A 13,857-nucleotide genomic window follows, 5' to 3' on the forward strand; every position below is an offset into this window, starting at 1 on the left:
CCAGGGTCTCACTCCCAGGTCCACCAGGTCCCCAACGCCAGCATCTTAGAGCTTTTCCTTAGAGATCTTCCCCCTTAGGGACCGGGGTTACCTGGAAGTAGCAGCTCACGATGTTCCATTCCCCACCCCTCCGCCTGGGGTTCCTACCTCACTAAGGCGATTAGTGTTCAGGTCCCCCAGCAGTAGCGTGTCTGACGTGTGGGCCACCAGGTAACGTTCCTTTCCGAGGATTTTCACCTCTTCCACCTCGTAGCCATAGTGTGACTTGAGTACCACTCGGGTCCCCGATGACAGGTTCTTCACAATCACCTTGGTAAGGTACAAGTCTGAGCTCCCTGAGGCTTCCCTCAACCCCAAAGAGGGGTGAACCTGCCGTGCCCACCTCCACAGTGTTAAACAAAGCTAGTCTCTTGTCTCCTCACCTAGCCTAGGCTATTGTTGGTAAAAATGACACCTCCCATTCACACAGTGCTTTACGATTTACAAAATGTTTTCAGAGATTATCTCCTTCAATGCGAATACATAATACATACGGGGTAAAACTAATCACTCTCCTTACATTCCTGTACCTCTTGTGAAAATCTTTGTGATTACTTTAATCATGGTGTATACTGATCATACTGTCATTTCATATACCTCTATGCTAGAATGATCTTGATAAAGGAACAATAGAATACAGACAATTATCTTTGTATTCTCTGTCCTAACAGTGCTCATGTATAGAGAATGGACAGAAAACGAAAGAACAGGGGTGCCTGGCTGGCTCAGTCAGAGGAGCATGCAACTCTTGATCTCAGTTGTGGGTTTGAGCCCCAAGTGGGGTGTAGAGTTATTTAAAAATAAAATCTCAAAAAGAAAGGGGGGGCAACTGGGTAGCTCAGCGAATTAAGCATCTGCCTTCAGTTCAGGTCATGATCTTGGGGTCTTGGGATCAGGCCCCACATTCAGCCCCACATCCGAGTGCTCCCTCTCCCTCTGGCCTTGCCCTGCTCCTGTGTGTACACTCTGTCAAATAAGTGAACAAAATTTTAAAAAAAGAGAAAAAGAATGAAGGAACCAATGAATGATAAATGGAAGGAAAAGAGGACAGAGGTAGAGGAAAACAGAAAAGTGGGCTCAGGAACTAAGTAAAATTTCCTTGTAGTGTCATACACGGTGAGTTCAGAGGCCCTAAAGTAATGTTATACACCTGCATAATCCTAAACTCCCCAGTTAACAGCATATAGGTAATAAAGCTTTTTCTGTTTTGTTGTTTTTTTTGTTTTGTTTTGTTTTAGAGAGGGATGGAGACACAGGTGGGGTAGAGGGAGAGGGAAAGAGACAATCTTCAACAGACTCCATGCCCAGTGTGGAGCCCCATGTGGTGCTTGATCCCACAAGCCTGAGATCATGGCCTGAGCTGAAATCAAGAGTCTGACACGTAAGACTGAGCCATCCAGGCGCCCCAGGTAGTAAAGTTTTAAACCAGGAAGATGAAAGTGGCAATCTCTGTATCCCTTAAATTTGGTGTTTAAATCTTTTCTTACAATAAGCTGGAAGGGCTACAGAAGGAAAGTTGCCAAAGAGTCACCTGATATACTCTGTTCTCCAGAACAGCTCTGCCAGGGCTTAAATTTGGCACTGTGGCAGTGTCCAGAAGGATATTTGGGTGCAGTAGGCTATCAGCTGCTTACCTGGCTAGGTCCCACATACGTCAACTCAAACTTATTCTTGTAAATGCTTCTCCGGAGGCAGCAATCAAACTGTTCTACTCCACCACAGAGTGTGCCCTCGAAGGGAAAGCGACAACATAAACGGTAACAGGCATCTGAAGGATATCTCGAGACACCCTTGAAACCCAAGTTCTAGAATCTACGAAAGAGTTGGCAGTTAAAGGGCTGGCAGTATTGGGAAGTACCAGATGGAAAGAGGTGGCACTCACAGGACTCAAGGATAGTGATGGGATGAAAGGGAGAAATCAGCCCTGCCTACAGAATTCTTTGTCTCTTTTGGCTTCCCATAAAGTGCGAATTTCTCTTTCCTGCCTGTAATGTCATATTTTTAGGTTGGAGTCAAAAGGGAAGAGGAGATTCTCTAGTTTCAGGGAGAGTGCTTTAGGCTAAGGCCGGATTTTTCCTAGTTTGGAGAAAGTCACCCAGGCGGAAAGGGATTACTAGTAAAACGCACTGCACAGAGTCGTGAGCCATCCCGTTTCCAGGCCAAGGCAGTGACGGTATATAAGTTGGCAATCTCCTTGGGCTTTGCCTCTTCCCAGATGCTTCTTCGAGGGCTCCAGTTGAGTACCCGAAGTCTGAAATTAAGGAGGTGGATTTCAGAAGAGATGGAGACTGAGCAAAAGGGTGGAAATTGGTGCGTAACTGAAGGCAATGAGTCTCGCTGTATGAGAGAAGAAAGGAAGTGAAAGAGAACACACATGCTAGGGAATCTCATACGAGAGGACAAAAAGGTTCAAAGGAAGGAAGTTGGGAAAATCAAGCCAAAAGTAAAACGGGGTGAGAGCGATAGGAGTGGAGAAAACAAAAGGAGATCATGGCTGGTGAGAAAAATGAGCTGTTAGCAAGGGAGAAATAAGGAAAAAGAAACAGAGAAAAAGGAAGGAAGAGACCCACGTGACATCAAAGGGGATAAAAGGACGGGACTAATAAAGCTGATGTGAGGGGACCGGGGCCCTTTATTTATTTTATTTATTTTATTTACCCTTCCATCAGCCATCCCTCCCTCCCTCCCTCCATCCCTCCCTTCCTTCCTTCACCAAACATTTAAGCATACATTATGTACTGGATGCTAATTTAGCCACTAGAGATTTCAAAAAAAATGAATAGGCCCTCTTCTCAAGGGCGTTTCAGTTTAGCCAGATAACTATAAACACCAAAGTGTAATATCGTGACAAACACTGAGCCAGTGGTCTGAAAAGAGGCAATGGTAATACAAACAGAGTGGAGATGAATTCCACTGTGGAGTCCCAGGCAGAGGCACAGAGACACAAAATCCCGGTGTATTGTGGAACTGCCAGAGTCCCAACAGATGGTGGGAGCAGGAAAAGGGAAGTGAGTGAATTAAAACCTGAGGATCTCTTTCAACCTACACTCGATTTCCAACCATTCTCCCACTCTGGTTGAAAATAACTGGGCTAGAGCAAGGTGTACACAGGGAAAGTAGGCAGAAGATGCACACGGAAAGGGACCCACCTGTCATAACTTCCCAACACAACAGACTGGCCCCCAGGGCTTGCAGCAGCGGTGGTGAACTCCCGCTCCTGAGGGTCACGGCTATAATCAAAAGTTTGTAGCACGTGGCCTTCCTTTCCATAGGCTACAATTCTCCGATCACAGCCTGCAGCCACGATGCTGTTGGTTGCCCAAGCCAAGGCATAGGGTGGGCATGGGTGGTTAACCAACTTCCCCTAAGACAGAAGTAAAGGGTTCCAATCGTTCTGACTCTGACAGCCTCAGCCAGGGATTTTTCCTTTCTAGGAAAAATTTATACCCCGTATAAATCTTCCTCCCAACATTTTCCCACCCCAACACATACTAATCTGGAGAACTTCACAAACTGTCTTTAGGTTTTATACTCTTACACACATATGTATGACATACACACACGTCTGACATTGTCCTCAAGAGGAAACCTGAAAAGGCTTGTATGTTGAGTTCTTTAGTAAACACCTTTAAGGCCCCCCAAAGGGACATATCCTACACATTAACTAACACTGGGTAGGTCCACATGGAGCATACAACTCTTTCTTTACAGAAGAAATAAATTTAATTATTACAGGATTAATTCTCTTTTTTAATCTCTTTTGGCTTCCCATAAAGTGTGAATTTCTCTTTCCTGCCTTTAATGTTATATTTTTAGGTTGGAGTCAAAAGGGAAGAGGAGATTCTCTAGTTTCAGGGAGAGTGCTATAGGCTAAGGCCGGATTTTTCCTAGTTTGGAGAAAGTCACCCAGGCAGAAAGGGGTTACTTTTTTTTTTTTTTAAAGTTTTAGTTATTTAAGTAATCTCTACACCTAATGTGGCGCTCAAACTCACAACCCTGAGATCAAGAGTCACATGATCCACCAACTGAGCCAGCCAGGCCCCCTTGACAAGTAATTCTTAAGGTAAGTTATTCAAACAATAGAGAATTACATCAAGTAAAACATAAACATTCCTTTTATCCCACACCCTTTCCCTTTTCTCTCTTGAGAATGATTTTTTTTTCTATGAATTTATACATATAAATACACTTTTTGCATAGATAATAATTTTCACTTTCCCTTACTCTCAGAATCCTTTCCACTCGATTCCTCCTTGCCCACAAATATTAAGCTGTGGCCTCCTGAATGAAAATTCTCTCTGTGGCTGCATCTAAATGTGCCCCCCGCCAACCACCTCAATCTTAATGTTCAACCTCCCCTAGGAGGAATCTTGGGTTTCTTTACCCCCATCTCACAGCATCCTTTAGTCATACCTGTGACTCTCCAGAGCCTTCATCATCGAAGAAATACCTAACAATGGTGCCATCTGCATGACCAGAGAGAATTCCTTTCCCAGAGGAACTAAAAAAGTGAGTGTATAAAGGAAGAGGAAGAGGAAGAAAGAGATTACTCTGTCTCACCAAGAAATCCAGCTTCCGTGTCAAACATTACCCTACCTGGGCTCCCTGCTACCAGTCCTCCCCATCTTCCATATTATAGTCTCCCAGTCCCAACATCCCCATCGCTTCTTCCTACGTCTCCAAGCTTAGGATACTGCTCTTCCTTACTCACTTTGTTGTCAGTGATACCACGTAAGAATCTGTCCCATAGATGGTAGATGATTTATTAGTTTTAGTGTTTGCTAAACGAACCTGAAAATGGGAAAATGGATACAAGTCTGGTTAGGTTCCTTTCAATCCCACCCAGATCCTAAGGAAAGAAAAAGAAATAACAAAAAACTGGTCCTTCCGTTTTCTCCCCCAATATATAACTTGACCCTAAGGGAGACATTTAACCATATTTCTCTCTCCAGAATCATTATCCTCACCCACAACCTCTCCTGTGTTTCTCTTCCTCCTTTACCTTCCCTTCAGCCAGTCCAAAAACAATGATGTGCTCTGCTGGCCACTGCAGAGAGGTGACAGCACTCTGGAAGGAGGAAATCATGAAAAGGATAACCCTGTCCATGTAGCCCAGCGCATTTATAACAAACTGAACCCCCCGCCACATGCCACCACCCCAGTCGCCTACAGTGGAGAAGAGGACACAGCTGGGGTCAAGGAGGATAGCAAGGAGGATGGGCAGCCACGCAGCACCATCCTCCATCCTCTCAGTTGGAAAGGTCAGATGGACAAGTTAAAAGTGCAACTTCTGGTTACATTTACAAGTAGCTATATTGATATATGTTTGCTCATCCAAATCTCACAGAGACAGGACTGAACTTTACCGTCTGGATGAATTTGTTACAGATGACTTTCTTGTCACCCCTGCAAAATAAAAGGAGGGAAAACATATTAAAAACACTTTCATAAAGAAAGTGCCACACGTGATGCTGGGGGAAGGGAAGAAAGACCAGATACGTTCCCTGCTCCCCCTAATGTTTCCTTCCATTCCATAGGAGCTTTGAAAGGAGGTATAAAATGGAGCCCGAGCAGTTTTAGAACAGGAACAAAGATGCTGTATCACCAAGGGCTCCCATCACAGGTCCTCATGCTGACCTTAGGCTGATTCCACCAGGGATGGGATCTCACAACACATGAAGCAGGCACAGATAGGGAAGAAGCAACAGACTCGGGAAGGCCTTTGCTCTCCACATCCCAGCCTGGACCATCATCTTCTCTACTCCCCTTTCCCCAATGAGACATTTCTTCCTGCCTTCCCCTTCTTTTCCAGGTCACCCCCACCTCCCAGTCTCTATCCTCACCAATCTTCGCCAATCTTGTACACATAGATGATGTTGTCAGTCTGTCCTATGGCAATTTTAGTGGAATCAGGAGAAAAAGCCATGCCCTTCACCATATAGCTCTTCCTGCCATACTAAGAGTTAAAAAAGGAAAAGAAAAAAAAAGTCATGAGTACACATGGTAGAGAAAAGAGAAGAAAAGGTGTTTGTGTGACTGTATTGAGCGTCAGGGATTTATCCTGAGAAAAGATGGGGCAGGCCATTTCCTAGGCAGATGGCTGGGGAAGTTAGTTAGGAAGTTTTCCAGATTCCTAAGACCCCATGAACAGGTTAAGGACACACAGAGTATTCTCTTCACCTTCATGTCAGCTGGTTTGGTGGAGAATTTATCTCTCCGCTCCCCATGTTCATCGTATAGCAACACCACCCGGTCCACTGTGCAGACGGCAAACTTGGCATTGTTCTGGGACCAAGCCATGCAGGTCACCTTTGCAGCTCCATCCTGCAGAGGCAGAGGGGGCAAAAGGAAGCCCAGCTGTTCATCTAGAGTGACAAAAGCATTTCTAGTTCCTTTAGCTCTAGTGTGACTTGGTCAATTCTCCACATCACAGTCTTTAAAACAAAAGATGCATTCTGGTGTCCAAGGCTATAAAACCCTGGCCCAGGAGAACAAGGTGCTTTAGAAACCCATAATGCAAATACACTTCGAGGTGACACGCAGAATCAACTGTACCGATGTGCCCCTGCAATGGCCTTGCTCCTTCATAGCTCAACTGAAGTAAATTCAACTGGTCTGATAAGTTGTTTTTTTAAAAATAGGTTCTGGTCTTCAGCCATTCATTCAATATATACATATTTTTTCATTCAATATTATTTTTTTAAAGGTTTTATTTATTTATTTGACAGAGAGACTGCAAGAGAGGGAACACAAGCAGGGGGAGTGGGAGAGGGAGAAGGACGCTTCCCAGTGAGCAGGGAGCCCAATGTGGGGCTCAATCCCATGACCCTGGATCATGACCTAGCTGAGGACACTTCATGACTTAGCCACCTAGGCACTCCTCATTCAATATATATATATATATATATGTATTTTTTTTAAAGATTTATTTATTTGTCAGAGAGAGAGAGAGAGAGCGAGCACAGGCAGACAGAGTGGCAGGCAGAGGCAGAGGGAGAAGCAGGCTCCCCACAGAACAAGGAGCCCGATGTGGGACTCGATCCCAGGACGCTGGGATCATGACCTGAGCCGAAGGCAGCTGCTCAACCAACTCAGCCACCCAGGCGTCCCTATATTTTGAATACCTTATTGAGAAAGGCATGTAGCCAGGGGCTGAGAGGAAGACAAAGAGCAAAATACAGTCCGTGCCCCCAGGCTAATAACATGGTGCAAAACAGGAAAATCCCATTAGAGAGGCATGTACAAAGCATGATGATAGTTTGGGGAAGCCTGAAATCGTTTTATGTTTAAATGACCAACTTTAAGCTTTGAAGAATTGGCTGTAATTTAATGGGGGAAGTTATCTGAAGTAGAAGGAATGATAGGAGCAAAGGCAAATCTCATTAAGAGACAGTAATTTAATTTAGCTGAAACGATCTTGCAAATAGAACAGACGAGGTAAGGCAGGAAAAACAATGAGGCCAGCGCAAAAAAAAATTTGAAATTTGGCCAAGAAGTTTGGGCTTATTTGGTAGGAAAAAGACAGTGGAAGTACTGGAATAGGGAGTAAGACACTCAGAGTTGAGATTTAGGATGAAAATCCCACCAGTTTAGATTTTTTTTTTTTTTAATTCCCCCCAGCCCCACAAACTATGCACTGCTCACAAGTCCAGTTTGGAAGCGATCATCTCGCAGCCGATTATTCTCTTCCACATCTGTCTACCACCTGGTCCTCAAAGGTTCTGCACTAAGGACTTCCCTCCTTAAAATAAAACATTTAGCTTCTGCTCCAATTGTGTGATTAATTACTTGGGCTCCAGAGCTCTGGTTTGAAACTTTGTTACTTTTCACTCCTAACCCACTTACCTCCAAAGTCCCAGGTTTAAAAGGCCTTTTTTTGTTTTCTTCCCTCCATCAAAATCCTCAGAGTCAGAAAATAGCCACACCACCACCTTTACCCCCCTCCACTGCTTGATTAAATTAGGTTTGAAGGGCTGAGGGTTCCTCATTTTCCTTGCTCATCATCTGCCTTCATCATTTTGCCAATCCTGGGCATTTGCCCTACCCTGCATCGTGACATCTTATTTTTAAAGACTGAAGGGGATTTTCACTTCCAAGTATTCCATTAGGGTAAAGGAATTCTTAAATTACAATTTCGGGGGCAGTTTCCTGAGCAATGAGCACTTCTCTTTTGTTCTAATTTCCCTCTATTCTCCTAATACCACATTCACTGTGAAGCCTTCCTCATTCCTCACAGCACTGTCGTGAGGATTCAAAGTGGGCAGGGACTAGAACAATAAAAACTAACCTTTAACAAGATCTTAGCATAGACTAGGCATTTTGATAAATGCTCAATATGCATTGTCCTTTTACTTCATAACGCTGAGACAGATATGATTATGCATATTTTACAGATGGGGAATCTGATTTCAGAAAAGTTAAGTAATTTGCTCAAATTTACATACATAGTTCATAAGGGGGTGGAACCAAGATTTAAATCCACCTATGTCTGACTCCAAAAGCCACAATCCTAACTCCTGAAATTATGCTGTCTTGCTACATAGGAAACGTTCACTTATGGCAGATACTATCATTAGCTTTGTATGAGTCTATCCTTTGAATTTTGAATGTTCTCTCTCGTCTATCGGTTTCTACAGGGCTTTTTAGTTCGCGAAGGCTTTTGCGCACGTGACTTTCTTTAACTCTTCCTCCAAACCCCCTCAGGTTGCTATTATTGTTACTCCCATCTTCCAAATGAAGCAGTTGGGTGGGCGCTCAGAGACTGTGTGCCCAGGGCTTCAAGTCAGCGGGACTGGACCATTTATTGAAAGTGGAGCTGGCACTAGGACTTGAGTGCTGGTCTCCTAGCTCCAAAACCCAGCCTTTCTTCAGCATGGTTCCTCCCCCGGTGCCCAGCCTTTTCCGAGTCTGAGATCTTCATCATCAGAAGGAACGTGAGGTCTTCCGCACTCCGTCTTTGGGGCTTTTACCTAAAGCGCTTGTTCATCTGGGCGCAGACTTAGGTTCGCTGTTTCCCTGTGCGCCCAGCACGGGGCCTCCTACACAACTGCTGTCAAATGAAACGGAATGAAAGCTACCGAGGTTAGCGGTCCGTCTTGGCTACCGCACACTACCGGCCGAGCAGAGATTCCGCATGCAGTAGGCGCTCAACATCGTGAGATTTCAGTTCCCCCACTTCTCTGGGAACGTTAAGGCTGGCGAGGGAGGGAAGAGGCACGCAACTCCTCACCTGAGGGCTCAGCAGGGTCCTCAGGTGCTTCAACTGCATGACGAACACCTGTCTCTCGGATGCCACCAGTCAGCGACAACTCCCGTCGTTACCTGGACAACCCGCCACGCAGCCACACCAACTGCCGCTGACGCAGACGCGACTACAGCGCGACACACTTCGCAAGGTCACCACGTAGCTTCGCTGTGAAGCAAACAGAACGTGCGCAGGCGCAGTGAGGTCTAGGGCGGGACCCTGAGAGGACTCGAATCCTCTCTTCAACCAATCCCGTCGTTGCTTGCAAACTCCAGCTCAAGCCACGCCCACAAGCCCTCCGCAAACTCGAGTTCCTACGTAATCGCGGTCTTTCTCCCGCCGGGATTGTGAGTACAGTGTGGATGAACACTTCTTTTAATCCTTACAACCCTGGAGGAAGGCAGGGCGGTTGCTTTCATACGTTTTGCAGCGGCCCGGATTGAACCCAAATAGGCTCCATGATTTGCACGGGGTATCACAAGGCTAATAATGATAGTTAACTGAATACTCAGGATGCGTCTGCCAGGTACTGTGCAAAAGGTTGTAGATGCATTATCTCATTTAATCTCAAAGACACCTTTTGAAGGGGATGGCATTATTAGTTCCATTTTACATGCCAGGAGACTCGGGATTAGAGGGATCAGTTAAGAAACTAACAGTAAAGGATGAAACTCGGATTCAACCCAGAGCTGATGCATTTAAACAGCCTTTATATTCTGAACTTTTAACCCCCTGTATCTATGCCATGCTTCTATACCCCGTGCCACTTCCATCCCAAGAAATGAGCTGTCCAGAGTCGGAGATGTGAGTGTTGCCGCGCCAGTGGCGACTGAGAGGTACTACTTCAGAACTGGGTAGCAGTGGATCAAAGACTGCTGCCCAGATCTGCATGCTTTTGTGGTTCAAGGCAGAGGGCAAATGAGAACTGGGCTTATCTGATAGAGTAAAGTTAAGTCTTGTAATACCTGGGGTTGGAGCTTGATTAAGTAGAAAGGATAATGACTTCTTGATCTGTTTGGATTGGGGTCCCTTTCAGAATTACTGGTCTACATTCTTGTAACATGCCAGAGAGACTGAAATGCAGAAAAGGAGCGTTCATACACCTCCTCTGGAAAGATCCGAAGTTAAGAAAACCTATAATTCTCCAGAGAGTATAGCATATGATGTCCAGATTCTGGGTTCTGCAGCTTTTCCCCCACAGTGGTTGCAAACGTAAACAGGTATTTCTCTCACTGGCACCATCCCCCACCCTTGGAATTTAGGAAACAGTAGAGGAAAGCCTCTATTTTCACAGGAAGGAAGTAGCCCCAGAGCCCAAAGTATGTCTTTTGACAGGGGAGTTCCAACCCCTCGGTTTTATTTCCATAATCCTCTGGATATAGTGGCAGAGAGTGAATATAAACTCATTTACACTTTACATTATTATTGACTTTGACCGAATCAGCAGAGACAGAGGCAGAGAAAAACAAAAGGAAAATTGAGGGCAGGAGAAGACTAAAAGTACAGGAGTGCACAGGATAGGAGCACGGGCACTAAAGGATCCATTAGTGGAGCTGCTCTTTCATTTGTCCCAAAACACCATTCAGTCCTTTTCTGGAAATTAACTTGAGGTTGATGGAGGAGTCAGAGGAATAAATGGTGGAAAGCTTGGGTGTCAATGTGGGCAGTGAACTTAAAAAGGTTACCAGCCCCTCTCATGTGGTATAACCTTCGTTTCCACGGATGCAGGAGAATTTATATTTCCCTCCTTCTTTTCCTTCTCCTCCCTTCTCACTGAACAAAACAAAAGGAACTAGGGCTCTAGCTTTCTACACCCATTTCTGTGCTCTCCCCACCCATTCCAGGCTATAGAATCAAAACAAACACTTTAAAACAATGAGAGTGCTCCTGTCGAGTTGGTGGTGGTGGCGTGAGAGGCCCTTGTGGTCAGGGGAGAGACAGTGGGGAGGTGTCTTCAGCATACTATACAGTATCCCATACAGTCATCTCCAGTTTGTCCAAGAACGTTTATTGGAAAAATGTCCAAGGGGTGAGGTCACCAGCAGCTGGGGGGGCTACCAGGTGAGGGGGAGCACCTGAGGCTCCGTGGAAGACATTGGAGTAGTGCAGTGCAGCATCTGCCTCCAGACCCAGACAATTCCTTTGAGTTGCTGGGGGAGGGGGAGTACCCAAAGAAACACCCCTCTCTGAGACCCAGAGGCAAGATGTGGGGGCAGCTGGGGATGCCAAAAGTCCTGATGCAGGTGCAATGGGGGCCCCATTGAGGACCTAGTGGGATACAGTTGAACAAGTGTCTCTCCCCTGGACCTGGGGATGGAAGGACATATCCCACCTGATAGCCATTCCCCAGGTCCAGGGGCACAGACCCTAAGAGACCTACCTTCTGGCCCTGCTCACAGTGGAAAGAGGATGGGTACCAGGCCTGAGATTGTGGGAGTGTCATTACCCTCTAGGAGATTATGGGATCCTTCAGTCTTGGGCAGATCACCAACTGAGGCTCTCCCTGACCCTATCCCCATCCCCAGGTTGTTAGTGCATCTGTTTTGGAGTTCGGTTTCTTCACTCATACATCAATGGTGTTGATGGATGGTGACTTTTTCTGTAAAAAAAAAAAAAAAGAAAGAAAAATGGCTTGAGTCTCTCATGTCAGGAAGGTAAGAGCCTCCTCCATCCCAAATATCCATTTCCCCTCTCTTCCTGCCCCTCTTTGGCCTTCTCCCTTTCCCTGACTGCTTCTAGAAGCAAAATCACCCTTCCCTCCCTCACTGGCCCCACATCACATCACCTGTCTCGTCCCCACTGGCCTTCCCTGAGGACTCTGTTCCGGCCCCTTCCCCTTCTCCTTGGGGTTGTTGTTGGAGTCGTTGTCCTTGATGATATCATACTGACGGCAGAAGAGCCCAATTACAGCTGAAACACAACAATACAATCTGCACCTTGATCTTGACCTCCCCACTCATAGCCTTGAAGGGCATGAGATACCCATATGTTTTCTAGAAAAATCTGAAAAGAAAACCCTTGAATTTCTAGTGCTCATATGCGAGTACCACCCTCTTAGCCTTCCTCTCCTCAAACTTCTGCTTCACCCCCAACTAAGCATCTCCCCGCTGCATTTCCCTCCCTGCCTTTTCTCCTGAGCCTTCACCACCTCCCACCTTCACTGAGCCCCCCACTCCCCCAATCCTTGGTCCCCCGTGCAGCTGCTCACTCACCAGCCCACATGAGCAACACCACCACAATGATAACCACTTCCCCTGTCTGCAATGGTCGCTCTCCCTCCAGACCCTCTACTGTGATGTCACCTGAGAAGAAAGAGATAGACTCCAGGTTATGGGGAGCGGCCACAGAGCTCTTCTATGCAGACCGGTAAGGATGGAGAGTCTGGGGCCAGGGTTGCCCCTGAGAGCCCCTCTCTAGGAAGCTGTTGGTGGACAGGTAGGTAGAGACCAAAAAAGCAGGACCGTTGCGGGCAAGTATTCACGCAGACTGCGGCGGCTGGGAACAGAGGGTGGGGAAAAGGAAGCTTAAAAGCCCTTCTCCCAAACGATTCATTATCAGCCTGTTTATACCCAGTCCCCTGCCAACCTTTTTCCTTCGTTTCTTGGCAGTATGATGAATTAAGTCATCCTTTTATTCATCTAAGCTAGACTGTGGCTTGTTTGGGGGGAAGTAAACAAGAGGCTAAAGGGCAGGTAAAAAGCCAGAGAATCCAAAGCTTTCGGGAGTGGAGGATAGCTGAGCCTCTCACCTGGGCTTGAGCTGTTGGAGGGTAGCCGGTCAGAACCCTTGAGAGTTCGGAAGTGCACCCGAGGCCCTGGGGGGCTCTCTCCCCGAAGGCCGATGCTCCGGACCTGCACCGTGTAGTCGCTGTCTTCAGCCAGTCCCCAGAGGGCACAGGCCCGCGTGGTGGTGTTCACCTCCCGGATCACACGCTGCCCAGGGCCATTCTGTCGCTGCGGGGAGATGATGGGACAGGAGGGCGGTCTCACACCAGTCCCAGGACTCAAACATCCCACTCCACGGAGTAGGATGACAAGGGCAGCTTGAGCCAGGGGACACCAGCTCCCAGATTCTCCCACCATGGGGAGGGAAGCTTTGGTCCCCGGTGGGGGTAACGGAAGGAAGGCTCAGAGTTCCAAGGACACAGGCTGAGGGAGCAGAAGGGTGATTCGTACTTGCTGGGAAATGGAGTAGCCAATGACGATGTTGCCTTCTGGGACGTCCCAGGACACAGTGGCCGAGTTGGCTCTGAGGTGAGTGACTGTCACATTAACAGGAGAGGGAGGCCGGTCTGTTGGGTGCCAGAGTGAATAGGTTAACAGGTCCCATGTACGGACTAGCTATGCTCGACCCCTCTACCCCTTTACTCACCTGCTCGCACAAAGCCCAGGTCGCAACTGACCAGCAGGAGGACCGTAGGGCTTAAGTATGGGGAGAGGGGCATCAGCGAAGCCATGGTCCCCACCGAGTCCGCTGGGAGGCACTGGGGCATCCGCTTGACATCCAGGCGGGGCTCCTGGAGGTGGCAGGAGTTGTTGGGGGGGGGGGTGTCCAGGACTGCCCAGAACGCACGG

The 13,857-nt window shown here is 47.0% G+C and overlaps 2 protein-coding genes across 12 annotated transcripts in view; both read right to left on the reverse strand.

Moving 5' to 3' along the window:
• IFT172 (intraflagellar transport 172) overlaps positions 1-9,436 on the reverse strand; it is a 34,063-nt gene extending 24,627 nt beyond the window's left edge. For 3 of the 11 annotated variants that reach the window (XM_047744785.1, XM_047744786.1, XM_047744788.1), the window contains exons 1-12: positions 9,193-9,400; positions 8,327-8,444; positions 6,220-6,363; positions 5,883-5,995; positions 5,406-5,445; positions 5,042-5,107; positions 4,751-4,830; positions 4,453-4,540; positions 3,189-3,403; positions 2,167-2,290; positions 1,674-1,769; positions 148-309 (exon numbers count right to left, since the gene is read on the reverse strand). In XM_047744785.1, coding sequence (XP_047600741.1) covers positions 148-309; positions 1,674-1,769; positions 2,167-2,290; positions 3,189-3,403; positions 4,453-4,540; positions 4,751-4,830; positions 5,042-5,107; positions 5,406-5,445; positions 5,883-5,995; positions 6,220-6,363; positions 8,327-8,380 — 1,182 coding nt within the window. In that variant the 5' untranslated portion in view covers positions 8,381-8,444; positions 9,193-9,400. Of the gene's footprint in view, positions 1-147; positions 310-1,673; positions 1,770-2,166; positions 2,291-3,188; positions 3,404-4,452; positions 4,541-4,750; positions 4,831-5,041; positions 5,108-5,405; positions 5,446-5,882; positions 5,996-6,219; positions 6,364-8,326; positions 8,445-9,189 lie in introns of all 11 variants that reach the window. The other 8 variants (XM_047744780.1, XM_047744779.1, XM_047744781.1 and 5 more) reach the window with 7 other exon arrangements.
• A 1,834-nt stretch (positions 9,437-11,270) lies between these two features.
• FNDC4 (fibronectin type III domain containing 4) lies at positions 11,271-13,791 on the reverse strand. Its single transcript, XM_047744821.1, has 6 exons — positions 13,655-13,791; positions 13,459-13,574; positions 13,032-13,236; positions 12,496-12,585; positions 12,069-12,193; positions 11,271-11,882 (listed from the first exon to the last, which is right to left on the reverse strand). Exons 1-6 carry the CDS (start codon positions 13,773-13,775, stop codon positions 11,847-11,849), a joined length of 693 nt encoding a protein of 230 aa, XP_047600777.1. The 5' UTR covers positions 13,776-13,791; the 3' UTR covers positions 11,271-11,846.
• Positions 13,792-13,857: the final 66 nt, after the last annotated feature.

The sequence above is a fragment of the Lutra lutra genome, chromosome 9, assembly GCF_902655055.1.
Source record: "Lutra lutra chromosome 9, mLutLut1.2, whole genome shotgun sequence".
Taxonomy (NCBI): Eukaryota; Metazoa; Chordata; class Mammalia; order Carnivora; family Mustelidae; genus Lutra; species Lutra lutra.